General features: G+C 38.0%; 1 protein-coding gene across 4 annotated transcripts; it reads left to right on the forward strand.

The window, feature by feature from the left end:
• The first annotated feature begins 1,065 nt into the window (after positions 1-1,065).
• On the forward strand, positions 1,066-26,796 carry nup98 (nucleoporin 98 and 96 precursor). 4 transcript variants are annotated; one of them, XM_081390650.1, is made up of 33 exons: positions 1,066-1,303; positions 2,874-2,980; positions 3,091-3,189; positions 3,738-3,920; positions 4,043-4,182; positions 4,346-4,453; positions 4,624-4,807; positions 4,887-5,083; positions 5,201-5,332; positions 5,463-5,595; positions 5,759-5,851; positions 5,939-6,082; positions 6,614-6,747; positions 7,369-7,556; positions 7,652-7,771; positions 7,871-8,154; positions 8,248-8,361; positions 8,468-8,606; positions 16,800-16,977; positions 17,104-17,256; positions 18,233-18,457; positions 18,540-18,666; positions 19,253-19,670; positions 19,774-20,006; positions 20,345-20,614; positions 20,690-20,847; positions 21,219-21,359; positions 22,686-22,840; positions 22,951-23,172; positions 23,846-24,087; positions 24,869-25,023; positions 25,097-25,208; positions 25,395-26,796. In XM_081390650.1, the coding sequence occupies exons 2-33, from the start codon at positions 2,902-2,904 to the stop codon at positions 25,595-25,597; spliced, it is 5,463 nt and encodes a 1,820-aa protein (XP_081246776.1). In that variant the 5' UTR covers positions 1,066-1,303; positions 2,874-2,901; the 3' UTR covers positions 25,598-26,796. The 4 variants fall into 4 exon arrangements, with proteins under 4 accessions (XP_081246776.1, XP_081246775.1, XP_081246777.1 ...); XM_081390649.1 differs by having other exon boundaries at positions 1,098-1,303; positions 5,198-5,332; XM_081390651.1 differs by having other exon boundaries at positions 1,164-1,303; positions 5,198-5,320.
• The last annotated feature ends 96 nt before the right edge of the window (positions 26,797-26,892 follow it).

Consider the following 26,892-nt stretch of genomic DNA (forward strand, 5'->3'; position numbering starts at 1 on the left):
TTGCCTACTTTTTTGCTACACATTCAAAAGCAAATACATTTTCTTCACAAAAAGAGTAACGTTACATACTTTTATGGCGTAAGGCGAATTGGGACGCAGCATATGGCTTTACACGATGACGATCGCTCTGATTGGTTTTGGGTCTATCCAATTGCGCCCAGAGGCATTTGAACGACGTCCGTTGATGACGCCCCCTTGGAAATGATTTGTCTATGGAGCTTTGCCAGACCATAACTCAGTTACTACTGAGAATGGTCTGGTTTTAACCAGGCTAAGAAAATATTCAGATGTAACCCCCTTTAACATTTTCACCGTTAACATTTTCACAAGTAACTGTAATAGATTTACATTTTATTTGTAATTAAATTACGTAACTCCATTACATGTAACTTGTTACTCCCCAACATTGTCAGTGTATGACATCAAAGTACCGCGAGAGCGATTCAAAAGCATATAGAGCCGCCTGCTCTTGCGGCACTTTGATATCATACACCGATCGGTCTGTGCAGCGCCGCTTCAAGTCCAACACACCTGGTGTTGCAAGAGGGCGGTTATTTAAAAAGTTAATTGATTAAAGATTATGCACATGAATTAAAAAAATAACAGTAATGATGTGCATGGATAAATCATTTATAATAAATACTGCAATATTCCATGAAATTTGATTTCATGGTGACTTTAGCATTGGGTTGTTAGCCTCCAAATGTATGATTCTTTAACAAAAAAATAAATACAAATAAATAAAAGTAGCCTACATCAAGATGCTTTTGTAGAGGAGCTAAATTGCTTATTTTGAACAACCAGTAAATTGACCAAATTATAGGCGTACTGGCTGCTACATGCATTTGCGTTACTGAGTTCACCAACTCTTTCCAAATGTCCAAAGGACTTGTTTATGGGTTTCCAGGTCAGGCAGTTGGCTGACAAAGTCTTGCCATTAGTGTGTGTACGCATACCAACAACAACTTTTCCTGACTTAACATTTATACAAAAACATCCGCTTTGTGCGTAGCTATCTCTATTTTTTTTACAGTCTATGGTGGCTATATTGTACAAGAAGAAAAAGCCTAAGCGAAGGAAATGAACACGTGATGCGTGATGACGTCTGAGGTCTAAATATGACGCGGATTGCTATCTGTTAGCTACGTTGTTTCCCTCCATCAACACTGAGCAGAGACAGAAAGTCAGCAAGTTGATGTCCTAAACTGACAACACCGGATTCACGTTTGCCATAAATATCGAGCCTTTCGAGCGAGAAACTCTTTACTGGACGTTTGGTTTAGGAATCACAGGATAATAAACGGTAAGACTGATTATATGCGCTTGTTAGACAAATTGCGTTTCAAACCCGATTGCTAGCATGTTAGCATTTCTAGCGAGCCATGTGAATTTGAAAGTGGAAACTTTGCGTATAGCATTTGTGTATATGTATGGGGGACTAAATAAATCGAAAGATTTTTGACAAATGTTATATATTAAATCGATTGATAGGAGCTCGTTGACGCTTCAAATAAATGTATTTTGAAATAGAAACTTTAATGTTAGCACATGACGGCTACCTTTCTTTTTACTAACGTTAGCTGCGTTGGTCCGCACTTGTTTGTACAGACTAGTTCGCTCAGGTTTAATCCGGAACAAACCAAAATATTTATGTAATGAAATGTGTTGTCGAGGTCCAGTCAAATGTCAATCATAGAACCATAAAGGAAATTTAATAACAATTCTCACAGGCCGTAAATTCACTTGCACATGACATTTCTGGCGCTCAACGTTGCTAATATACATTGTTTTGTCTTCTCTGAAATTGTCTAAAAACAATTTCTTTAACATGTTTAAAATGTTATGATATACTTTTCGGATCCCTTGTTACCAATTAATGCCACATTTTGAATTATTTTATGCCGTGCTATGGTCGCTACTTGTCTTGAGTTACAAATAAAAACATGGCAACTGTCTTTTCAGGGAACATCATATGTAACTGTTTTGAAATGTATATTTGTGCTCTCACATTTCTCATGAATTCCTCATTTGTTTCTGTATGGATGTTTCCACAGTATGGAAATGTGAATTATGCAAAGGCAGTATTCATTTAAATACTTATGTCCAACTAGTCTTTGTGGTTGTGTATATATAAAAAAAAAAAAATATATATATATATATATATATATATATATATATATATATATATATATATATATATATATATGAATGAGTAGCTAAATATAAAGAATAATTTGGGAGACTAAGTAGTAGTATGTAAATCTAATTCTTCGAAAACATAAAAAAAAATGGAACAGTTTATATTAAAAAGTCTACATTTTACATATCTGTTTTATGTTTTGTATCATTTGATACATCAGGCTTGCTTATATAGTGTCAAATAGTGAGAATATGGAGTTTTTATATGAATACATGAGGCCGAAACTTAGCAAAAATTATGCAATTTGCTTATATTTGTTTAAACATAATTCAATGCAATACAGTGATGATTGAGAGATGTACAAATAAACATTATTAAAAAGCCTGATGTATCATAATTAATATGTAACATTATTTTTCAACAAAAAAGGCCTAAATGGGAAATCAAGTAAAAAGGAGCTGATTTCAGTACTATGCCACTCTTTGTAAGGCATGCTTTTGTCACTTCCTAAGTTCTTATAAGACAATCAGACAGGCGGTCATTCCCAGCAGTAATCCATAGCAGGTACCGGTACACCTTTCAGAAATATTTATTGCAACACTCAGCATTGTAGTGAACAAAAGAATGGTGTGACGCATAGCCATTTAGGTATTTTTAATGGATTGATGTAAATGTAAATCAGCGGAAGTGTATTTTGCTATTCTAGACCTGAAAGCTCTTCTCTTTTGTGTAGACATATGCAGGCTCTATAGCAGTGCAAGATGTTCAACAAATCTTTTGGTGCTCCCTTTGGGGGAGGGACAGGAGGATTTGGGACTTCTTCTACATTTGGGCAACAAAGTAAGTTAATATGTTTGCTGAAGTATTCCATGTTTTGTGTAATGAGAGAACCAATAATTAATACTGTACAGAGACAAAGTAAGAATTTTTTTTGCTACCTTTGTCATCAGATGCTGGGTTTGGAGCAGCAGGGGGCTTTGGATCTTCAGCGTTTGGTACGGCAAACAACACAGGAGGAGGACTGTTTGGGACCACCCAGAACAAGCCAGGTAATGCGGAATCTTTAAATACTCAAATAATTAATCACTTTAAGATTTAATTGAGTTGATATTGTGATTTAATAAAATATATATAAATAGCTTTTTATTGATGGATAGGCTTGTATTTGAGACTTATCTAAGATTTAAGCATTACTTTATTCAGTGTGGATGCAGAGGCAACCTGCATGAACGCATTGGTGTGTTACAAAACCAGTTCTCACTGATTTAAGCACTGCAGGTTAAGACGACAAGAATATTTACTTTAAATGTCTTTTGCAAAATAGAGCGTGAATACGTAGATGAATGGTGACTTGTGCTGTAATGGAACAAAATAATGTTTGCTGTTGAGTGAGTCATCTTAGAAGTGAATTTGCTGTGAGTCAAGTTGTGACTTGCTGAGAAGACTTATCTGATAATTACTGATTTGAGGATGGTTTGGAAGGAAGACTTAATTAGAATCACTGATGTGCTACACATAAGATATCAGTGGTCCAATAAGAAGCTTGTATTTGGTCAACAGTGTCATTTGTCTTGAAATATTTGTGTTTGTCCTCAAGGTGGTCTCTTTGGCTCAAGCACTTTCAGTCAGCCCGTCACCTCCTCCACCAGTAGTGGGTTCGGGTTTGGTGCCCCTAGTGGCACATCAAACAGCCTTTTTGGAAGCACCAACACCGGAAGTGCAGGACTGTTTTCCCAGCAGAATAATGCCTTTGGTGCCAACAAACCAGCCTCGTTTGGCAGTAAGTTTCCTGCTGTATGTCTGTGTAGATAAATGTGTTTTTTAAATTATTTTTTAAGTGTTTTGAATTAAAAGATTAGCTTGGAAACAACCAACTAAATAACTGTTTGAATTGCTTTGCAGCTTTTGGTACCAGCACCAGTAGCGGTGGATTGTTCGGGACAACCAACACAGCATCCAACCCATTTGGAGGAACGTCAGGCTCTTTGTTTGGGGCATCAAGTTTCACTGCTGCACCCCCTGGCACAACAATCAAATTCAATGTTCGTTTAGACATGATTACACTTTTCATATATATATATATTTTTTTATTTTTTTGTTTTCTTCATGGATGCACTTTGAGCTACCTGTTTTTCATACAAGGTTTTTTACCAAAATCTCTTGTTTTATTTATTTATTTTATTTTATTATTTTATTTTTTTACAGCCACCAACTGGTAGTGACACAATGGTAAAAGGTGGTGTGACAACCAGCATTAACACCAAACACCAGTGCATCACTGCAATGAAGGAATATGAGAACAAATCCTTAGAGGTAGGATGGATTCTCACTTTGTGGTAGTTGTTTTAGTACGTGGCGACCTACTGAAGAAATTGTCACAATCACAGTGCAGAAAACAGAAAATGTGTAACAAACCTGTTGTCTAGAGTTTTGAGGATTTGGAGCATGATAAAATATCTATACCTTTCTTTCCTTGATCTAAGGAATTGAGGTTTGAGGATTACCAGGCTGGAAGGAAGGGTCCCTCAAACCCCATGGCAGCTGGCACAGGTGGTCTCTTTGGACCGACAGCCGCAGCTACTCCCAGTACTGGCACTGGACTCTTTGGCTCCTCAGCTCCAAACACTGGCTTCAACTTCGGCCAGAACAAGACTTCATTTGGCACGAGTAAGTACCTTAAGAATTGGTTTGGTGTCGTTTTTTTCGTTGTTGTCTTGAATATGGGTGTTAACTTCTTGCACTGCAGGCACTGGGGCATTTGGGACAACCACAGGAAGTTTGTTTGGCCAGCCGCAGCAACAGCAGCAGCAGCAACAGCAACAGCAGCAACAGCAGCAAGCTTCCAGTCTCTTCAAACCATTTGGCTCAGCCACCACCACCCAAAACAACACTTTCTCCTTTGGCAACACCAATACCATGGGCCAGCCCAACACCAGCACTATGGTGAGTTCCAGCAGATGTACTAAATATCTGCAGTCTGCACTGATTTACTAAACTGATCTTATTAATCTAAAATCAGGTTAATTCTGTGTTTAATACATTAATTTCATTTCTAAGCAGGGGCTGTTTGGCAACACGGCTGCCTCTCAGGCCGGAGGACTTTTTGGAAACACTAACACGAGTACCGCTGCAGGCTTTGGCACAGGAATTTTCGGTCAAACTAACACCGGCTTTGGGAATGTGGGTACACAGGTGATTTCTGAAGAGGCTACAATTAGCTGTTTTTTTCCTTTATTTTTTTCTAAAGTCAATTGTCAGATTTTCACAATGTTACATTTTTTGCGTTTTTTCAAAATGGTTAAGTTGTGTCTTTATTTCACAGAATCTTTTTGGTAATAAGCCTGCTGGATTTGGCACCACCACCACTAGCGCACCCTCCTTTGGCACAGGCACTGGTCTGTTTGCAAATAAGCCTACACTCACTTTAGGGGCTAACACAAACACCTCAACCTTTGGTGAGTCTTTAAATGAAGTTGTCTGATGTTAATGCTGATCAGTATTTGCTGCAATCAAATTTTGTCGTCTCTGGTTGAAATGATGCCCATCACTTTCACAACAAGTTCACTCCTAGATTTGATCTAGAAATTAAATGCTGGTGTTTTTTTTTTTTTTTTGAAGGATTCGGTGCAACTGGGGCTGGTGGGGGTCTTTTTGGGAACAAAACTGCTGCAACAGGACTGGGAACAGGATTGGGAACTGGCTTCGGAGGAGGTATGTTTTATGGTGCTAGTTTTTTTTTTTTTTTTTGTTACTGTGAGAATTAAAACAGGCCTTCTGAGTATTTATCTGTATTTTCAGCTGTAGGAACTGGCCAGACGTCATTGTTTGGGAACAACCAGAACAAGCTGGGCTCCACCCTGGGGTCAATGGGCACCTTTGGGACTGGAGGCTTCAACACCGGAGCCAACACTCTGAATTTTGGCGCTCCTCAACAGCCTGTGGGTCAGTGCAAATGCTTCATAAATGATTTCATTCCTAAAACTGGTTTAAATCATTAGGGGTGGGAATCTCTAGGCACCCCACGATTCGATTACGATTCAGAGGGCTGCGATGCTAAAACAATTATCGATGCATCTTTTTTGTGTTTGACTACTTGGTACATTTAAAGCAAGTATTTATGATGCCCCATAAAGAATTTGCGTCCAATACATCCTATATTAATTTTATTAATAAAACAATTGGAAGTGATTTGGCAAGTCAACTGTAAGGTTACATTTGCCAGCATATGTCCCAAAATTGCAAAGAACCAACAGGAAAATAAATGTGTGCCTGTACTAGGTTATATAGTAACCTAATAATATACTTCTAACCAACATCCTCATGTTATGTGCATGAGCAATATAATCCTTCAGACAAAAAACAAATAAACATTTTGCTGTAGAAAAATCACAAACATCTTTCGTTCAAAAATATAGAATTATGTTCCAGCAGCTCTCATAAATAAATGACTGGTATACCGTGTTTTGTTCACAGCTCTGACGGACCCCAGTGCAGCAGCCGCTCAGCAGGCTGTCCTCCAGCAGCAGATCAATGCATTGGCCTACTCTCCTTTTGGAGACTCACCCCTCTTCAGAAACCCACTGTCGGACCCCAAAAAGAAGGAAGAGGTTTGATTTTTAAAGTTTACATGGTAGGGCTGCACAATTTGGTGAAAAAAATAGTAATTATTTGATGATGTTTGTAGGGCTGAACAATTTAGCCAAAATTTGATTATACATCAATATGCCTAAGAAATAAAAACATTAATTTCTTCTTATTGCTAAATGAAAATAAAAAAATACTGTAAAAATAGTGTTTATGAAGGAATATAGTTATATTTTGTTTTCCGACTAAAATGACTGCTATATTTATGGCTGTCTTAATTTCTACATTTTTAAATGTTTAACCATCAAACAGTTGTTTTGACTAAACAATGACAGGCAGCCCTTAAAACTTACCTTTTGTTGATAAGCACTTCTCATTACAAGTTTGGGAAGATGGTTGGTGCATGTTTCATTCCCAATTGCATGTTAAAGTGACCCAAACTCAGCATATGTAGAGATGGACTTAGTGTGAAGCAGCATTTACTGTGAACCATGGAAAAATAATACAATGTGTTCACTCACACTTTTAGTTTTAATCATTAATCATGCTGCCCTACTTTTATTGAGCCACTCACTAATTTAATAAAACATCAGAGACCATTTGGCACAGTATATGCACTGCTAATATATCTTCTCCTTCATTAGCGTCTCAAGCCCACAAATCCAGCTGCCCAGAAAGCCCTGACTACCCCTACTCAGTACAAACTGACACCTCGTCCTGCCACCCGTGTGCGGCCCAAAGCTCTTTCCTCCTCTGGCTCCTCCAAATCTCAGCTCTTCGATGGGCTTGATGATGATGAACCATCTCTTAACAATGGAGCATTCATGCCTAGGTAAGAGCCTGACGTCATAACTGTAGCTACACTTATTGCACATGTAGGTCAAAAGATGTAGTGCACTAACTAAAGTGTTCCTGTCTGCATTTTAGGAAGAGCATAAAGAAGCTTGTGTTGAAGAATCTGAATAACAGCAGTCTGTATAACAACTCTGTGAACAGAGAGGTTGATGATTTGGCCTCCCCTTCAGAGTACCCACAGAATGGGCTCAGGTGAGTTGACATTAGTTCTCAACCGTTTTGATGTGAAGTAATATTTTGCAGTCATTAAAGAGGCAACCACAAATTTAATGTTTTCCTGTCACTCTTCAGTCTGAGTATGGATGATGGTGATACTAGAGAAGTCACTGTGGAGAGAAGTGGGGAGGATGATCTAGAGGTTTCAAAGTTCTACACCAACCCGATCACCAAACCCATTCCACACGGCCAGCCAAGCCCCTTGCTACAGGACACCATCTCGGAGTTCAACATGCGGGGAACTGCCAGTCATCGCAATGGCTTGGAGGCCAGCAGTGAGGAGATCTCTCTGGCTGAGGATTCCATTCAGGAGGAAAGAGATGAGGAGCTGGAGGCTCAGAAACCTCCTCACCCAGCTGGTACGCTTGTCTCAGTTGATGTTCCTTAAAACATACAATGTTTTGATGGGCTAGAAATCTTATTCTAATCCTTCTTATTCTGACCTCTTTCAGGAATAGTTCTTTGCCGTGTAGGCTACTACACCATCCCATCGATGGAAGAGCTGGGAAAGATGTTGAATGAAAACGGGGAGTGTATTTTGGAGAACTTCACTGTTGGCAGAAAGGGTAAAACTATTGCTTGAAGCATTACCATGCAAAAGAACAAATGATCTTCCAAGTAGCCCACCAGTGGAGCATGACATAACAATGCTTTGTTGTTGTGGTTTTGCAGGCTATGGGTCCGTTTTCTTCCCTGGTGAGGTGAATCTTACCAACATGAACCTGGATGAGATTGTGTACTTCCGGCGTAAGGAGATAATCGTGTACCCTGATGACAAAGACAAGCCTCCTGTTGGAGAGGGACTAAACAGGTAATCTCAGGATTCAACATTGTAAGCGTTACACTTGCATTTGTGACTTTAAAATAGATGTTCAAAATGTAAATGTATTTTGAAGCGTGCTGCATGTTTGTGACTTAAAGGGCTCCCTGCGGGTCCTTGGAATGTCATTTTAGTTTTTTTAAATCAAAGATCATAAAAATTCTCAAATGGTAAAACAAACTTCTTGATTATCTATTTAACCTGTTAAGCCTCACCAGTGCGTCGGCGCACTGAAGCGTTTTTTTTTTATTTAGTTCAAATTTACTATCAGATTTAATGTTATACCTTGACACACTATACATCATTAAAAAGATATGAGACTCAAGTTTCAGTATTTGACCACTATTGTATTCTGAGAAACTCATAGCGACAGTTATTTCTTAATTTGTGTCAGGAGTTATGAAATGAAAAAATGAGTCGATACCTTTGATATGAATTATGCGCGTCAGCCGCTTTCATTCATAAAAAACTCCCGTGCTGTCGTCATGACAGCGATACACAAAACAACGTCCTTCAGGGCTTTAGCTCAAAAATGTGCAGATTTGGAGAAATATTGATATATTCTCATAGGTTTACATCAGATTTCTATAGACAGGAATAATATTTATTGAATTTATACCCAAATGCGTCGATGTAACGCCCGTTTCACACATACTCCGTGTGCAGTGCATATGCGGTGCGTGTTGCAGTGCGTATGCAGTGCAGGAGCAGCAGGCGCAATAGTGCTTTCACATATGCTGCGTTTGCAGTGCGTAACTGATTCGCTGCTGTTATACCACGAATACATACTCACTATTTGTATTTCAAATCCAGAAGTTATCAGCAACTTTTATTTTAAAAAAGTTTTTTTTTGTCAGCATTGCGATTCTCTTTGTACACATATACACTGTTTAATAGACGTATTCACGTTTAAACACAATTTAAACAACATATTATTAAAAGCATTACTTCTATATAATTATATATTAAGTTGCTCAAGCAAGTGGTAAAAATGTTTTACCATGTAGGCTATACTATTAAAATCGCATAGCCTACATTTTAAATTAAAACTTAAAATTGACAAAAACAGCAGACTCATACCCTTGCCTTTCTTTTGCATAATTTAAATCTTTATACAATAAATCTTGCATGTCACTAATAACTTGTTTTTCCACCTCAACAAATGAGACGAGTGTTGTTCATTATGTTGTCTTATTGAAGTAAATGGTATTTTCCCTTGATTTACCCCGATCTTAACGTCTCAGCATTCCGATTGTCTTTGTACGCATATACACTCTTTAACAGACGCACGTTTATACACAATTTAAACAACGTCAGCCTATTATTCAATGGATTACTTTTACTTATATTAAGTTGCTCAAGCAAGTGGGCAAATATTTAACCATGTACTTTATATTAAATCGCAAACATTTTAAATTAAAACTTAAAATTGACAAAAACAGCCGACTCTCATGCCTTTTCTTTTTCATTTAAATTTGAATACAATAAATCTTGCATATCACTAAGAACTTGTTTTTCCACCTCCACGAATGAGACAAGTGTTGTTCATTATGTCACCTTGTTGAGGTAAATTGTAGCTTTCCTTGCTTTACCCCGGTCTTAAAGTGAAAAAAAAGTATTTAAATACATTTATGTTGAGATTACTAAATTTTATTTAATTAATCGCATTTATGGTGAAATTGCTACATTTTTAGGTCAATCTGTGTTCATTTTGACCACGAAACATGCACTGTCACTTTAATTCAGCGCGTGCAGCACAGCAAAAATAGACTCGGTGCGGAAACGATCGCTGCACTGCTGTATACGCACCGCAACTGGAACGGATCGCCGGACTGCATCCGTGTGCAGTGTGAAAGCTCTAACCTGTTAACATGGGTACGGAAAAAAAATACGCACCGCATACGCACTGCAAACGGAGTATGTGTGAAACGGGCGTAATCATTATAAGCGAATGCATAACTCTGATACTGTGTTTTCAATTCATACCAATAGCCTGAGGGCGCCCTCGCCGCCCTGTGCACAGTTTTAGTCCATATATAGAACACATGAAGAAGTGCCATAATCATGTGACATTCGGCGTCACTGATACACACAAAGCTAACAAGACATGCAGATACAGACGTTTTGAAGACAATAAACATGTTTGCTATGATATTTGAGTTACCTGTGTTTTTCAAGCCATGCCAGGTATTTCCATAATAATAGATTATATTTATAATGTAATGCTAATCTATATAGAATCATTGTGCAGAATGCTATACCAATAGTATATTTTCTGTCTGATTTTTTTATCTGAAGCCAAATTAGATCACAGAAGATTATTTAAAATACTCGATTTGCTTTATAAAGTAAGTTTATAAGCACAAACATGGTTTTAATCTCATAAATTGTCGTGTATTGATGGTGTGCTAAGCTAACATGCTAGCTAGCACTTGGTGCACCTGCAACCTAGCAGTTATACTTTTATGATTTTTTGAACGCTTACTGAAATGTTTCTTTATTCAAAAAATGCATTTGATACAGTTTAAAATGTGGGGTGAACTTTGAGAAAAGAAATTATGCACTGAAACCCTATGAATAGCATGTGAATAGCCAGTTGTTAGTAACTATAATGCAGACAAAAGAAATGCATATTTCGAGCCATAACCAGGCTGGAGAGGTGTGAATGTGTGCAGGGGGAGACTGAGACTGAATGGTGATCGTTTGCACCACAAAACAATAGAGACAATATACTGGATAGATGCTTAGAAGATGGCAATAAACATCAGTAGCATTTTAGCGTCAAATTAAAATAAAGTCACATGACATGGTCTTGAAAAACATTTAACTAAATACGGAGTTTTGGACTTATTATCTTCAGATTTTAAACATAAAATGTTTAGACGTGACTTTAGTTGTAGTGCATTTCTAGATTGCTCCAGTGCCAACTTCAATTTTATTTTCATGAGGATGTTTCATAAAAAATAATTTCTAATAATTTTACAAAACTTTGAAGCTATTTATAACATTTTTTTTCATTATGACAATAATTAATTCTACATTTACAATAAACTGCCAGGTGTCAGCTTTCAAATGAGACCATACTTGTGCTTTTAGTACAAAGGGTTCATGAACTGTATCTGTTTCAGTTTGGGTATGTCATTTCTGGGGATTTTTCAAAAGAGGGGTTGCAGCTTAACAGGTTAATTGGTCTTAAATTTGGGAATGGAAAAACAGAAATCAAGATACAGCCTACTGTGATTTATTAAACTTCAAAAGGCTATAATTTCATTAAATAAATATTAGCGCTGCATGTTTTTCATTAAATAAATATTAGCGCTGCTGCAAAGTAAAAACGCGACGCTGTTGCCCATTCTACGAATCTATGAATACTGTGTTTTTATGCCAATTAGATTTATTTTTTATACAGGCCTACAAGTAATTTTGGGCTGTTAAAATTAACACATTAATTTTGCGATATTGTTTTTCTCAGTTTAACACGTTAAAAATATTAAATGCAATTAACGAATCATCCTTTTTTTCTGTTGTCCTTTGACTGATCTACAGTATATGATTAGGCTATCTTTCATTCAAGTGCTATTAAACGATTCAAGCACGATAAGATGCAAAAAGAGCTCAAATCTGTAGCGGTGCGATTAAGACCCAAAGACTATGTGTCTGTACCGCGTTGAGTTCTCTTTCAAGAAGAATGTAAAGAGAATGAATAAAAAGTGTAAAGACTTGTCTGAAAAAATAGGAAGTGTGTCAGATCCACTTCTTGTCTTAAAGTGGCAGCAGCCTAATAAACTTGCTGCTGTCTGTCATTAATGTTAACCCCCTGAGGTCGACGGTATCGCCGGCGATACCAGCTCGCTTTTTTTTTATCAGTGTAAAAGAAACTCATGAATACTCTGTTGACTTTGATTTTCCATAGGAGTTCCATACATCAATCGATTCTGTTAAATGTGTATTATTTTTGTGTATACTCACAATAAAAACATAGTGTTGTGCTTTTCGACAAATAAAGAAAAATTAACACGAAGCGAGTTCTGCCTTCTCTCTGTCCGTGTAGTCCATTCTGAAACGCGTCCGAAAATGAACCATAACTCAGTGAATACTTCTCACACATACAAGTGATATATGTCTTTATGAAGCTTGAAATCTCTTCTTTTAAATGAAGTAATTTATATAAAAAACAAATATTCTCATCTTGTGAAATCTGTATTAAAAGAGAGCGATTCCAGTCGACCTAATTAGAGCTAATTCAAATGTAATGTGACTCCGCCCACGGAGAGCGTGCGCTATTCAAACGCAAATGGCTGAGGTAATCCGCGCAATCCTGTGAACGCCCCCATCAGCTCGAGAAAACCAAAACACAAGTTTATTCAGAACATTACTTGCTTACACCGTCTTGCAGCGCTGTGAGGAATAATGAGGAATACGAGGAATACAGCTGAGGAATACTAGTAAGTTTTTCCTTCTCGGGTTTCTGTTTATTGACGAATGAACGGCATGCGCTCTGTTTTTTCTCCATTATGGACGCGAGCTCTAAAAAAAAAAACACTAAAAGACTTTCAAACTTTCACAGAGACCTCAAAACAGAAAGTACAAATCCTTTCTTTAAAACGAATTTCGTTTTGTATCAATTGTATCTTAATTTTAATAATTTTTTCATTAACAACTTTCCTGGATTTAAAGTAAATAAGCCTATCGTCAACGAATGATGATGTTTTAGCAAACTGTATTGCTATACTGAGATGAGTAAAAATCGACTGAAATATGTTGAAATAAAATGTTGGCTATTTGTATAAGCAACGTAAACTGCAAATTAACATTTATATGCCCTAATATTTCATGAAAACAACTTTACAGTCAGGCGAAATATGAAAGACAACATTTTGTTTAGTAGATTTGGGTACAGTTTTTACTGTAGAATATACTGCCTCATCAAATAAGCTTTTGTTTAGCAATTTCTATATATAAAATAGCCTAATATTTTTGTCAAAAATAAAGTCATCAACTAAGATGTTAGCTGTTCCAATGTTGGCTATATTCAAAGTAATGAATACATAGATAAAATGTAGGCCTATAATCTTTCTCTTTTTTTACAAAGAAAGAGTACACTTGAAATATTGTTGAAATTGTAATTATTGTTGTAATTGTAACCTTTTTAATAAAATAGCACAACATATGTACAAGATAGATGTAAGCAAAATCTTAAATGGTCAATATAAGTCTTCTTCTAAATATCTTTTGTCCAAGCATTGTGGCTCAGCCAGTTTCACACCTGTGTGAATGGCTCATCATTATGCAGAGTGGGTGGTAATTCAGGTGAAAACCACTCCTCCTTCACGCCCCCTCGCATATTGGCTTTCCAAGCAAAACCTGTTTTACATCAATTTAAATCAATGTATGGTTTTATTTGAACGATAAAGCAAGACTATTTTCACATAATTTTGAAGAAAAAACTATAGGCGACGACATCCATTGGTCAAAAGTCTTATTGACACATATTTACTATGTGTTTTGTGGCCTTAATTCAGAAATTTTAGTTTTTAGTTTTTTCAATATCCACGCATAAACATTATTCTCTCAAAAATTAAAACATGTACATACACGTGGCTCACATATTATGGTAGCCCTGTTTGTGCTTTATAGAGTGAATTTACACCTTTGCCATTAATATGTTTATAAGCAACTGAAAAAAGCACAAATGTAAGAGCATGTCAGAACATCTCAAGGGCCCAGAAAACCGCTCAGACTCCAGAGGGTTAAAGGGCACCTATTATGACTCTTTTCACAAGATGTAAAATAAGTCTCTGATGTCCCCAGAGTATGTATGTGAAGTTTTAGCTCAAAATAACCAACAGATCATTTTTTACAGCATGTTTAAATTGTCATTTTTTGGGGCTCAGAAAAACACGCTGTTTTAGTGTGTGCCCTTTAAATGCAAATTAACTGCTGCTGCACGGCACAGGGGGCGGAGCCTCACAAGCTTGCGCTTCAGTCAGGACAATCTCATCTGATAATATCAGAACAGAAACTCTCAGTTGCGGTGTTCATTTCGACTCGGACTCGGACAATAATGCCCACAGAGCCAGAGAACATATGCTGTATGGACATAGAACAGGTATAGTTTAGTTTAATTATGGTTATAACTTATTTGTCATCTGCTTTTATCCACTAATACAAGCCTGCTGTAGCAAAACCCGTCCGAATGATGACCAAAATATACTGACGAGTTCAGTGAAGTTTATTTTACATCACACAAAAGATGAGTGTTAGTTTTACTCCAGAGAATCTCTGTAAGAGCTGAATAAACATAGTATAAGAAGTGTGCATTAAAGTCTTATCCATAAACTCTCTCTCTCTCTCTCCCTTTCATTATCACCAACATACACAGCGAAGTACACAAACTCGTTACAACTAACAGTAAACAAATATACACACCTTTTCAGTGGGTGCTAAATAAACTGGTAAACCTTATATCCGTAAAATGACTCGAAGAGCTGTCATAAAGTGCGCGCTCGCACTTTCATTTCTTCAGTGTCCAGTCACGTTAGGCCTGTTGCTCCGGAGAGTGTAAGCTGGATCACGAACAGTACAGATCCATCCTTGAGTAACAACAGGAGTAAATGAAGACTGCTATGTTCATTCTTACATCCATCAACAACACACCTCAATTGCTTTGGAGACATTCTTGTCTACAGCTGCTCAAGCGTCGAACAATGGCGGACTCGTGTCCAGCTCACCCAGGGCGGGTCTATGCTCAAACTGAAGTGTCACTCAACAGTTCTGGGAGGGGCCTGCTCAATTCTACGTCACATTGCGCCGAATCTGAGAACAGCTCATTCTGAGACAGTGCTTATGATTTATTGAGATTGTAAAAAACCACTGGGTGGATTTTTAGCATTCTAGGGTGGTTTTGCTCACACACTGACAACACACATTTATGCTCAAACACCATGTAAAAATGAATTTTGCATAATAGGTGCCCTTTAATAAAAGAACAAAAGACAAAGAGAAAATCACTCGCTGCTCTTGACTGAATAACTTTTGTAGCTTTAATATGGATTAATCTATATTCAATTTATAATTTATTCAGTGAAGACTATGCAGTGTTTGATTATTCAGTTTCTGTATACCTCAGTAACCTGTTAGACCTACCTGACAATCTCAAAGCATTGTTTGCAACTAAAACAACATTTTTTTTTGGAGAATTTTAGCAGGGCAGGCAAAAATCTGAACAGGCCCGTGTGTGCCAGTTATAAAAAAAACCTTGGCGTTGAGCCCTGATATATTAAAGGCACAGCTAAATGTGACCTTTATTACAATTGGTTTATGTGAAGAGAGTTTTAAAGCAGCACTCAGTAGCTTCGGGATTTCTTCGCTGTATTCTCGCTTTTTGCTCGCAGGTTTCTCTCTAGAGTTCCCCCACAGCTTCAGAATAGATATTTGACAACACTGTTGTAAAAACTCTTTGGTGATTCTCAGACACCAGAGGCTAGTAGATCAACGACATCAAAGCAGATGGGACATTCTTTAAAACGTATTCTTCCTTCGGGTTCGGACAGCGTGAGGGAGTGCAATAATGACAGTATTTGAGCAGATTTCTTTTGGCCGTAAAGCAATTGTTTACATCGCGAGACCTGATATCACGCGATACTTCCTGCCGCGGCTGCCGGCGGCCCGTCGTCTCAAAGTTGCAAGTGCGAATTTTCCGCTCACGGGCACCAGGGGGGTGCGAAACGACCACCATTCAACCCGAAATAAGTAATATAACCATTCCAATGACTCTGAAGCTGTTCAGTTAAGGTAAAAAAGTTACTTAGTTCACCTTTAAGTTCACACATATTAAAGCCAACTAAATGTTAAAATTGATAGCTTTCAATTACACTGTAATGTTGAATGGCAATAATAAATGGCTAAAAAAAGTTCAGTATCAGTGATACTAGACTACTAGTGCTTAGTAAAAATATGCCATTACACAAATGTTTTAAAGACACCATATTTGTTGTTTCTACATTATTTTGGGGAGTCAATGTCCAGTCAAATAGTCTATTGTATTACACAATACAATTCAAGATTTAAATCACACTTTTCGAATCTGGATTGGTTTTGCATCCTCAACCACTTCTGTCACTGTCTTTGAAACAGCACTTCTCCTTATTAGTTCAACATAACATTGTTTTCTGTTACATGCAGACGTGCTGAAGTGACTTTAGATGGTGTGTGGCCCAATGACAAGACAACGTGCTGTCAGATCAAGAGTCTAGAGAGGCTGAATGAGATGAACTACGAGGGCCGGCTCGAGGCAGCCTCTCGCAAACAAGGTGCCCGGTTCTTGGAGTACCGACCCGAAACTGGATCCTGGGTCTTTGAGGTATGAGTGCCTACACCAAGTGCTCCATTGCTTGCGTCATTTTATTTTCTGACCGGTCTTGTATTGCAGTTATCTGTTGTCATGTATAATTAATTGTGAGAATGTAACTGAAATTTCCTTTTACAGGTGGCCCACTTCTCAAAGTATGGCCTGCAGGATTCTGATGAAGAAGAGGAAGCCCCCCCGGCCAAGCTGGACCTGAAGAAGCTGAAGACAGGAGGCCACCCTGGGATCTCACAGCTTCCACTGACCCAGCAGCAGATGGCGCCACAGGCTCAGGTAGACTGAGGAACGCACTGAGTCTGACACACATTGGTCTCCGGGGGCCACTCAAGTTCACTCATACCTGCTGTGCCCCCCACAGTCCAGATCTACACTAGCAGCGGGGAGAGAGCAAAGAGTTTTAGTGGTTCAAATGCTTTTCAGCTGTGATGCAAAGAGATCGGAAGTTATGGAAATGCTGTGCATATTTTAAATATAAGTTTACAAAGGAAGTTCATATAACAAAGGGAGCTTTTATCTAATATTTATAGTTTGTAAAGCTGACTGTTCCCCTTAGCAGTTGAAATTAGAAGGTGCTTTGAGTGTAAAGACTAGATCTTACATTTGTCAGTGGAATATAATTTGTTACACTTGAGTAAATGAAACTTTTACTTTCAAACACAATAAAAAAGGGTGATTCTGAATGTGTTTTAAGTGGAATAAGCCTATAATTATTATTATTATTATTATTATTATTATTAGTGTATTTAATTATGCTTGGTTTTGTCATTGCCAAAATATAAAGTATATTTGTAGAACACGGGCAAAGAATTTGCTTGACCAGATGTATTTTAGCATTATTTTTAACAGGTGATTTGAGTAACATTACATTCAATGGTCAAAAGTGTGTTGATCTGAGATATTCTACAGATATGAGCCTGTGGGCTTTCAGAATGTTTTGAAGTATAGCAGTGAAACATAAAATGTATGAAAGACAGTGTGTGAATCTTTGATTTTGTCTTGTATTTCATTGACAAATAAACATACAATAAAGATAAAATGTTTGTGTCAGGACATTTAATGGATAATACATAATGCTTCATAGCAATGTTTTGATTTGGCAGCAACTAGATCCTCGATGCCTGCCAAGTATTTGCTAAAAATGTTGGTTAACGGTCTGTCAGCATCAGTTTAATGATGATGCAGAACTGTACTCTGCACTCGGATCAAGAACAAAAGACTTGACTTGATCTCTTTATGTGCATATGTGTAGAGTACTGCTGTACTTGAGCTGCTCAGCCGTGTGTCGGAGTTGGACAGTGACATGGCCGACATTACTCAAGAGCACCCCGCGGACAGTGTTTTGGGTGAGGAGGATGGAGAGAGAACTTCTTTGGAGGAGAACAAGCTGAGATCTGAGACTCCTGTCGAGCATGAGCCCGTGTCCGCATCCAGCCAGATCGCTTCCTCCATGGGCATCAACCCTCATACCTTACAGGTAGCGTGCGTGTAATTGAGTCATCGATTGCAAATACGTTGCGTTCTGATATTTTAGTAATGTTGATTTGTGTTCCACACAGATTATGAAGGCCTCTCTCTTTGCAGAGGATGATGAATGTGACTTGTTTCAAGAGCATGGTTCTTCAAAGCTCATACTGGATGTGGCTTCCCCCAAAGTTTTGCTTTCTGGACCTGGTCGGCCATCAAGTATGCCACTAATTCATTAAATACAGTTTACATACATTACCGGTCGAAGGTTTTGGAATAATTAATAGTTTATAATGTGTTTAAACAAAATCTCTTGTTCACCAATGCTCCAGCTGTTTGATTAAAATTTTATATTTTAAGTTTCGTTTATTATTGTGATGGCAAAGCTGAATTTTTAGCAACCATTATTCCTGTCCTTTAGGTTCAAATGATTCTTCAGAAATCATTCTAAAATGTTGATTTGGTGCTCAATTATAATTATTATATTTGGTGCTTATATTATTGGTACTCCATTATTAATAATGGCTCATATCAATGTTGAAAACAGCTGTACTCCTTTAAATTTTTGTAGAAATCATGATGCTTTTCAGCATGACAATAACTTTGCCATCACAGGAATAATGTTTTCAAATGGAAAAGTTACTTTTTTAAAATTGTAATTTCACTATATTAGTTTTTACTGTATTTTTTGTACAAACAAATGCAGAATTGGTGAGCATTCGAAACTTCTTTCAAAAACATTATTTTCTCATGTACTGTACTTGTGCAAAGTGCACTGTCTGATATTACGGCTTTTCCATTGCAGTCGGAGCCCTATTACAAACAAAGTTCACAGCAGGTGGAGGGCTTTTTCCCCAGTTCCCAGAGGTTCCTTTTGGAGGAATACCTCAGAAGCTTAGCAAGACACTGGTGTCTGAAGCCCCATGGCCATCATTGGGTCCATCCTTCATGTTGCCGGCCCCTACTCCAGAACCTACGCTTCGGACCGTCGGGGCCCGTAGGCTAGGTGGGCCAGTACCTCTGGAGGGCTCCGTAACTGTAGGGAAAGGCCGTTTACTGATGGACGCGGCTCTGTTCAGAGGCCGGTCTTTCAGAGTGGGCTGGGGTCCCAACTGGACACTGGTGCACTGTGGAGATCAACTTAGTGTCACAGAAACAATGAAGGAGCAGGCAGCAGAGAGCATGGGTTTTGGCTTCTTACCCAAACCAACCAAGAGCAAACAGTAAGTTTAACTTCTTCATAGTTTATTATCACAAATAAAACTTACCTTATAAGAGCGACAGAATGTTTCTCAAAGTAATTTTCCCATATTTGCATCATACCAGGATCACTGAAAGTCTGTTTAAAGTGCGTATGGAGCAGGTGGTCGGCCTGGAGCACAAGCAGTCGGCTGAGAGCCTTGCTCTTTACCACAGGCCGCTGGAGATCAGTCTAAAGCACAGCACAATCAACACAGAGGACTCCTGTCCTTTCATTCAGCCAGCGAGAGGAGTGGATGCTCTGCATGGTTATGCAGAATGGATTGTGGAGGTCAACAAAGAAACAGGAGGAGGGGATGGTATGAAGTTTTTTTTTTTTTTTTTTTTTTTTTGTGTGTGTGAGACAGTAAAATAATTTAGTGTTATAAAATATTTCAATTTCATATAGTTCTGTTCTGTTTCTATACTTTATATACATCAAAGGGTCCTGGAAAAAAATTGGGTTTCCACCAATATATTAAGTAGCACAACTGTTTCCAACATTGATGATAAGAAATGTTTCTTGAGCTCCAAATCAGCATATCAGAATGATTTCTGAAGAATCATGTGACACTGAAAGACTGGAGTAATGATGCTGAAAAATCAGCTTTATTATATAAAAGTATATATCATAAATAATTTTGATCTTCATCATTAGCTGGTCTGGCCCATTGGCAGCAAATTTGGACTTTGTGTGCTGCCCTGTGGGGTCGTCTTGGTGACCGAGACGTGGAGACTGAGCAATACTCGGACTACCAGCAGCAGCTTGAGAGGCGGAGGAGCTTCTCACACTGGCTCTCTGTAAGTGCTGCCGAGTGTATAGAGGAGGAGGTGGGCCGGGCTCTTCAGCGCAACCACGCTGAGGCTGTATTCAGTTACCTTACCGGCCACTGCATAAGCAAGGCCTGCAAACTGTCCCAGAAGAGTGGTGAGTGTACACTATTTTTTTCTGAATGCAGTTAGCAGCATTAGTGGTTCTAACAAAGTCTGTGTGTCTTTATAGGGGACCATCGCCTTTCACTGATGTTGTCTCAGGCTGTGGGCTCTCAGTTTTGTAGAGATCTACTGGCTCTGCAGCTCACTGACTGGAACAGGATGCAGACAGACTCCTTCATAGAAGAGGAGAGGCTGCGAATCGTTGCTTTGCTTGCAGGCAAACCAGTAAGTAAAAGAGTGGGCGCAGTAGTTTGTAAATTTAATGTGTGAGGCCAGTTATTACAAAACAGCTTGTTATGATTAATGTTTGAAAATAAATAAATTAAGATGTAAATATTAGTGTTGTAATAATTTTAGAGTTGTATTTTAAAGGACACCTCTAAAATTACAATACTAATATTTACATCTTAATTTCTTTTTAGTAAATATTCAATTTCATTTACAGTACAACAGTTAAAATAACTGATTCATTCTTTCCAAATATACTGTAGCTATTCAAGTCATCTGGTAAACATTCCAGTATTTCTTATTGCAATATATAGTGCAGAAAAATAAAGCCTTTTCGTACAGCCCTATTGTAATTTATTTTAATAAAGGTGTGGCAGTCAACCGACAGCGTTATAAACGTGTGCTCCGAGCTTGACTGGAAGCGGTGTGTTGCTGTTCATCTCTGGTACATGCTGCCTCCCACTGCATCTGTAGCTGATGCTCTCGCCAAATATGAGTCTGCATTTCAGGTACCTCACATCACACAATTTTTGAAAGCTATTTTAGTTTCTTTTTTTGTTGTTGTAATTTCTCATCTGCTCACCAAGGCTGCATTTATTTGATCACAAATACAGTAAAAACAGTAATATTGTGAAATGTTATTATATTTTTAAAAGGCTTTATATATATATAAAAATGTGAATCTTAATATGCTGCTTTGGTGCTCAAGAAACATTTATTCTTAACATTAGCTATGTTACCAAGTTGCAAATTGAACTGCTTTTTAACTCATTAACTTGCTTCCTTTGTAATTTATGCACGTTTTTTTTTGTAAGATTTGATTAATCCTTGCTGAATAAATTTTTAAAAAATTATAATAATCTTACTGAACCCCAAACTTTTGAACAAGTTGTTGTTTTAAACATTAAAATCCCTTAGGCAACTTTTTTTTGTTTATTGTCAGTCAGTGTTTTTGAAAAAATATATTTACCTCCAATAGAATTACTTACCATGGCAACTTTTCACAACAAGACCATAGCTTGCTTAAAGACCATGTTTTATCACCTTCCTGTTGAGAGATGCCACTGATTCTTGATCAACTGTGTAATGACTTTAAAGGGGTAGTTCACCCAAAAATTAATTCTGTCAGTGACTCACCCTCATGTCGTTCCAAACCCATAAGACTCATTCTTTGAAACACAAATTAAGATATTTTTAATGAAATCTGAGAGCTTTCTGTCCCTCCATTGACAGTACACAATTACCAATTTGACGCTTCAAAAAATTCATAAAGAGATTGTAAAACTAATTGAGGGGTTTAGTCCCCTGAACAGATTTAATTTAGGCTTTTATTCACATAAAAAACATTCATCAACTCACATATCGGTTGTGGTAAACAGAAGCTCGAGCATGTTCTCTTGACGTGCGAGAACCAATGAGGTTCATTCTTGTGTTACACAGCACGTTTGAGCTTCAGCAAGAACCAATGAAAGCATGTATGGTTGAGCTTCTGTTTATGTTAGCTGGTTTATGTGAATTAAAGCCTAAATTCAATCTGATCATAATATAAAGCGATCATGTCCATTCAGGAAATTTGGACTAAACTACTTGATTTATATGGATTAGTTTTACGATCTCTTTATGAAATTTGAGGCAGCAAAGTGGTAGTTGCATGTATTGTAAATGGCGGGACAGAAATCTGATTTCATTAAAAAGATCTTTGTTTGTGTTCATTTGTCATGAGGGTGAGTAGTTGACGGCATTTTTTTTTTTTTTTTTCACTAGGGTGAACTAACCCTTTAAGAGTATGTGAATAAATGATATATTTTAAAATGGTGTATTTGTATGCTTTTCAGGGTTCAGAGGAAGTGAAAAGGTATGCTTGCCCTCCTTTACCTCCCTATGTAGATGAACTTGAGTTGTTGGGATTGGATGAAGAGATGGATGAGACTGAATCCAAAAAGCCACTCTATGACATCTGCTTCCACCTACTTAAACTTTACAGTGACAGGTTTGTAATCACGTCCTCTTTGATTCCTGTTTTTTCTTTGATGGTGATGTCCATAGGCTGTCTATGTATGTAGGCTGATTTTGCTCTTATACTATTTCCCCCCTCATAAGGCATTACAGCCTACAACAGCTACTTGATCCCAGCACAGTAACTGCTGATCATCTGGACTACCGGCTGTGCTGGCACCTGTGGAACGTGTTGCAGGCTCTTAACTACAATCACCTGTCCATCTCATGCCAGGGCTTGCTGCACAGCAGCTATGCTGCCCAGCTGGAGAGTGCAGGATTTTGGGAGATGGCTATCTTCGTGCTGCTGCACATACCTGACTCTGGGTAAATGACGGCTCTGTTCCGAGTACTCATTTAGTTTGTGATAGTTTTATATTAGGATGAGTTGAGTGACTATACGTGATAGTGTTGTCAAAAGTACCGACTTCGGTATCAAGTTGGTACTGAATTTTTTAAAATGTGACCGCACCAGCATTTCGCTCTAGCATTTTGAGCGCTGTTGAACAGATTCTTAAACGCCTCTCATTGGCCATTCTTCACTCGCTCAACATGCATGTCTGTGATTGGCCATTGTGTTCACTCGCTAAACATCTGTCTGTGATTGGCTACAATGATCAACTCTTCAAAAACATGTTGAACATCTACACCAAGCACTTAAACAGATACACACAGGAGTGTTTGAAAGCAGGTGTCTGTCAGCGGATCCCTAATATAACAGCTGATAGACTGATCCACTGGTAGATCTGCCTGCTTTCAAACGCTCCCGAAGAGCGTCAAAGAAGAGCGCAAAGGACATCAATTTACGACATGTTTTTGAAGCGTTGATCATTGTAGCCAATTACAGACATGTATGTTGAACGTATGAACACAACGGCCAATCAGAGGTGTTGAAGAATCTGTTCAAGAGCGCTTAGTTTTTTAAATTTCAGTACTGAAGTCGGTACTTTTGACAACACTAGTACACAAGATGATTCCTATTTTATATAATTATGTGCAGACGTAGAGAGAGTGCAGTGCGGGAGATGCTCAACTTACACTGCCCCCTTGAGGAGACAGAAGAGTCCATGGAGAAGGAGCAATTTCTTATGGAAAAGTTGCTGATTCCCATCCAGTGGATCCATCAGGCCAAGGCCATCCGTGCCTGCAGAGAGGGAGATAAACATCGTGAAGCCTTGCACCTTTACAAGGCCGGCCACTGGAATCACTGCCATCGGCTGGTCATCCAGCACCTGGCCTCAGGTTAGAATAAGCCAAAAACACACACAAACTATTTATGCCTCAAATACGTTTTGTGTGTGCAACAATATAAACAAAGCTTATTAATTTCTACAAGTATTCACACTGGTCTTTTACAGTGCAACTTTCTTGTACAGTCAGTCACACTATACTTTTCGTCCCATTGACTTCTATTCATATGCATGCAAACACAGGATATGGGAAACCAGGCACATTGAATAATTGGGGTTTGATTAACTCATCTGCGAATTTGCATTATGTGAAGACGTGTGACCACTAAAAGATGAATCCGTGATGGCATGAGTGTTGCAGAAAAGTGGAGTATTGTGGAGTTTTTTTTTTTTTTTTTTTTTTTACATATTGGATTTGCTGAATTTGTTTCTAAAAAAGATGCCGCAGAGTGTAACGTCATATCAGCTGTTGCAGTGTCTGAAAAAAGCTGCATGTTCAAAGTCTTGAGTGACCATCTCATAAGAAGCTTTGTCGCTGAGCCTTTTTTTCCCCTTTCACACCAATCTTTTGAAATATAGGCTTTAATGCAGTGCTCGAAGTGGGCACCTTATCGCACTTATCGCATGTTGCCGGTACTCTGACCATCCTAACCCCTGAATGCGATTTCAAACGAGGTTTACTCCCTCCAGAACGCGATTCCAAGGCAGCATCGGGAGTCCCGGCACTTAACATATTTGCTGTATAGAACTTTCTGTAAAAGTTAAATGCATGCCTGCCCTGAAAACCGGCCTAATGCTATCTTCCTGTCTTCCTGTCTTTTATAATTCCATAGACTGCATAATTAATGATAATCATAAGTACCTGTTGGAATTCCTGGAGGGGTTGGCAATGCCAGAGCGCAGTGTTCAGATTCAGAGCTGGGACACATCTGGGCGGGTCTACCTTGATTACATCCATGTCATCCAGACACTGCAGGACATCCAACAGGTAACCTGCTGCTGCTTCAGGAAAGTATGTTGCTTCAGTAGAATCAAAGTTTAACGTGATCTTCTATCTATAGGCTGAAAGCCCAGGTTATGCGCTGGAGCGACTGCATACAGAGGTGACGTCTCTCTGTGGGAGAATAGAGCTCCTCCCCTGCTCCAAAGCTAAAGACAGACTTGCCCAATCAGGTCTGAAATTCTTTTCCTCTGTTTTGTTGGAAAATTATACTGAAATAATGTTGCTGAAAAGCTAGTTTAAATAGTTTTCTTTGTTAATTTATGGGACCGGCTAGAAAACCTTTATTGGATTGATTAACAATATGAATCCTCACAATTACTGTAGAATTGTAACCTTGGTTTTCTCTTGCCTTATAGAGATGGCCAAACGTGTGGCTAACATCCTCCGAGTGGTTTTGAGTCTCCAGCAGGGTGGTGAAGGCACCCCGGATCCCCGACACATCCCTCTTTGCCAGCTTGCTCCACACATTGGACGTCTACCCATGCCAGAGGACTATGCTTTAGAGGAACTCCGCAGCCTTACTCAGTCTTACCTGCAAGAGTATGTTATCAGTCACTGAATATCAAGATATAGGTTTCTCGATCAGTTATGCAGAAGTAACTTGAGTCTTGAGTGGAATTACCTTCAGCACTCCAATTATATGGCTGTTTCAGGCCGTGGTTGAACTTTTGATGCATATTTAGGCACAATACTTGTGAATAAAGCATTCCTTTGTGTGTTTGTGTAGGAGCTTTTTTTTTTCTTTTTTTTTCAAATCCTGTTTTGTAGTCATAGACATGATGTGAGAGTGTCTTTTATAATTAAAGTATCTATTTGAATACATCTGTTGATTTAATCTGCCTAAGATACTCAGAAGGAAAATGCCAGATATGAGAACTCTACATTTTTCTATTCAGTTACATTGAAGTATCATCTGGTCCATTCAAAGCTAAAATATAATATTGTTGAATTTAGGGCCTACCTTATACAATTCATAAAGACATTTAAAAAAAGGAGAGTTTTCTTTTGACCGTCTTTTCAGTCATAGTGTTTTTAAATCTTAGTGTGCCCATGTGTTGTAACCTTTTGTAAGTACAGTATTTTTATTGTTCCCATGGACTGCCTTAGTCTATAAGTTGCAAGTGTGCTTTTGTGTAAATGATAAGGTTACTCAGCCTGTAATGAGGTTTTTTTTTTTTTTTTTTTTTTGAAGAGATTAAGCATTTATTTAAAACTAATCTCTCACAACAAAAATATGGCAACAATAAACATAAAGGTTTGGACATGTCTATTTTTGTAGGGTTTTCAACATGTTGATCTGGAAAACCTTATTGTTAAAGGTTTACCTAATGTAAAACTAAAATTCAATGCTATTGATCAAAGAAAGTTCATAGAAATATATTTTGTTTTTCGTAAGTGTTCAACAATATGTGACTGGCGATCCTTATAAAACTTTAATCAAAGTCAACCTGACATCTCTTCTGACTAGGATAGGGTTTCGCTGATGTAATTACATTACAGCATTATGTGAACCCTTCATCCTCAGGTTTTTTTTTTTTTTTTTTTGCGCAACAAATGCCCCTGCCTCTAGTAATGTGCTTGGTTTATTTTCTAAAAACATTGTAAACATTAAACTTGGTTTATGACAGATTATGCTTCAGATAATTAAGATTCTGCTCTTTGAATGGGTGCGTGTTTGCGGCTGTCTGAGTATTGCTGTGCATGAATGTGCTTCATTTTTTTAAATGTAAAACTACGAATAAAATAATTTGAATTTCTAAAGAAAAATTTCTGTGTATTTTTTTATGTATAGTGGGGTAAAAAAAAAAAAGCCCATACAAATGCATACAAATTCATATCAGCATAATAGTCTAA

Source organism: Scardinius erythrophthalmus, assembly GCF_964197995.2.
Source record: "Scardinius erythrophthalmus genome assembly, chromosome: 17".
Classification (NCBI taxonomy): domain Eukaryota; kingdom Metazoa; phylum Chordata; class Actinopteri; order Cypriniformes; family Leuciscidae; genus Scardinius; species Scardinius erythrophthalmus.

Bases quoted from the DNA above. Each gene is read 5' to 3' on its own strand.
- nup98 (XM_081390649.1), top strand. From the start codon at position 2,902: ATGTTCAACAAATCTTTTGGTGCTCCCTTTGGGGGAGGGACAGGAGGA. The intron at 20,848-21,218 runs GTAAGTAAAAGA...ATTTTAATAAAG, and splicing joins CTTTGCTTGCAGGCAAACCA to GTGTGGCAGTCAACCGACAG. The intron at 24,088-24,868 runs GTTAGAATAAGC...ATAATTCCATAG, and splicing joins CATCCAGCACCTGGCCTCAG to ACTGCATAATTAATGATAAT.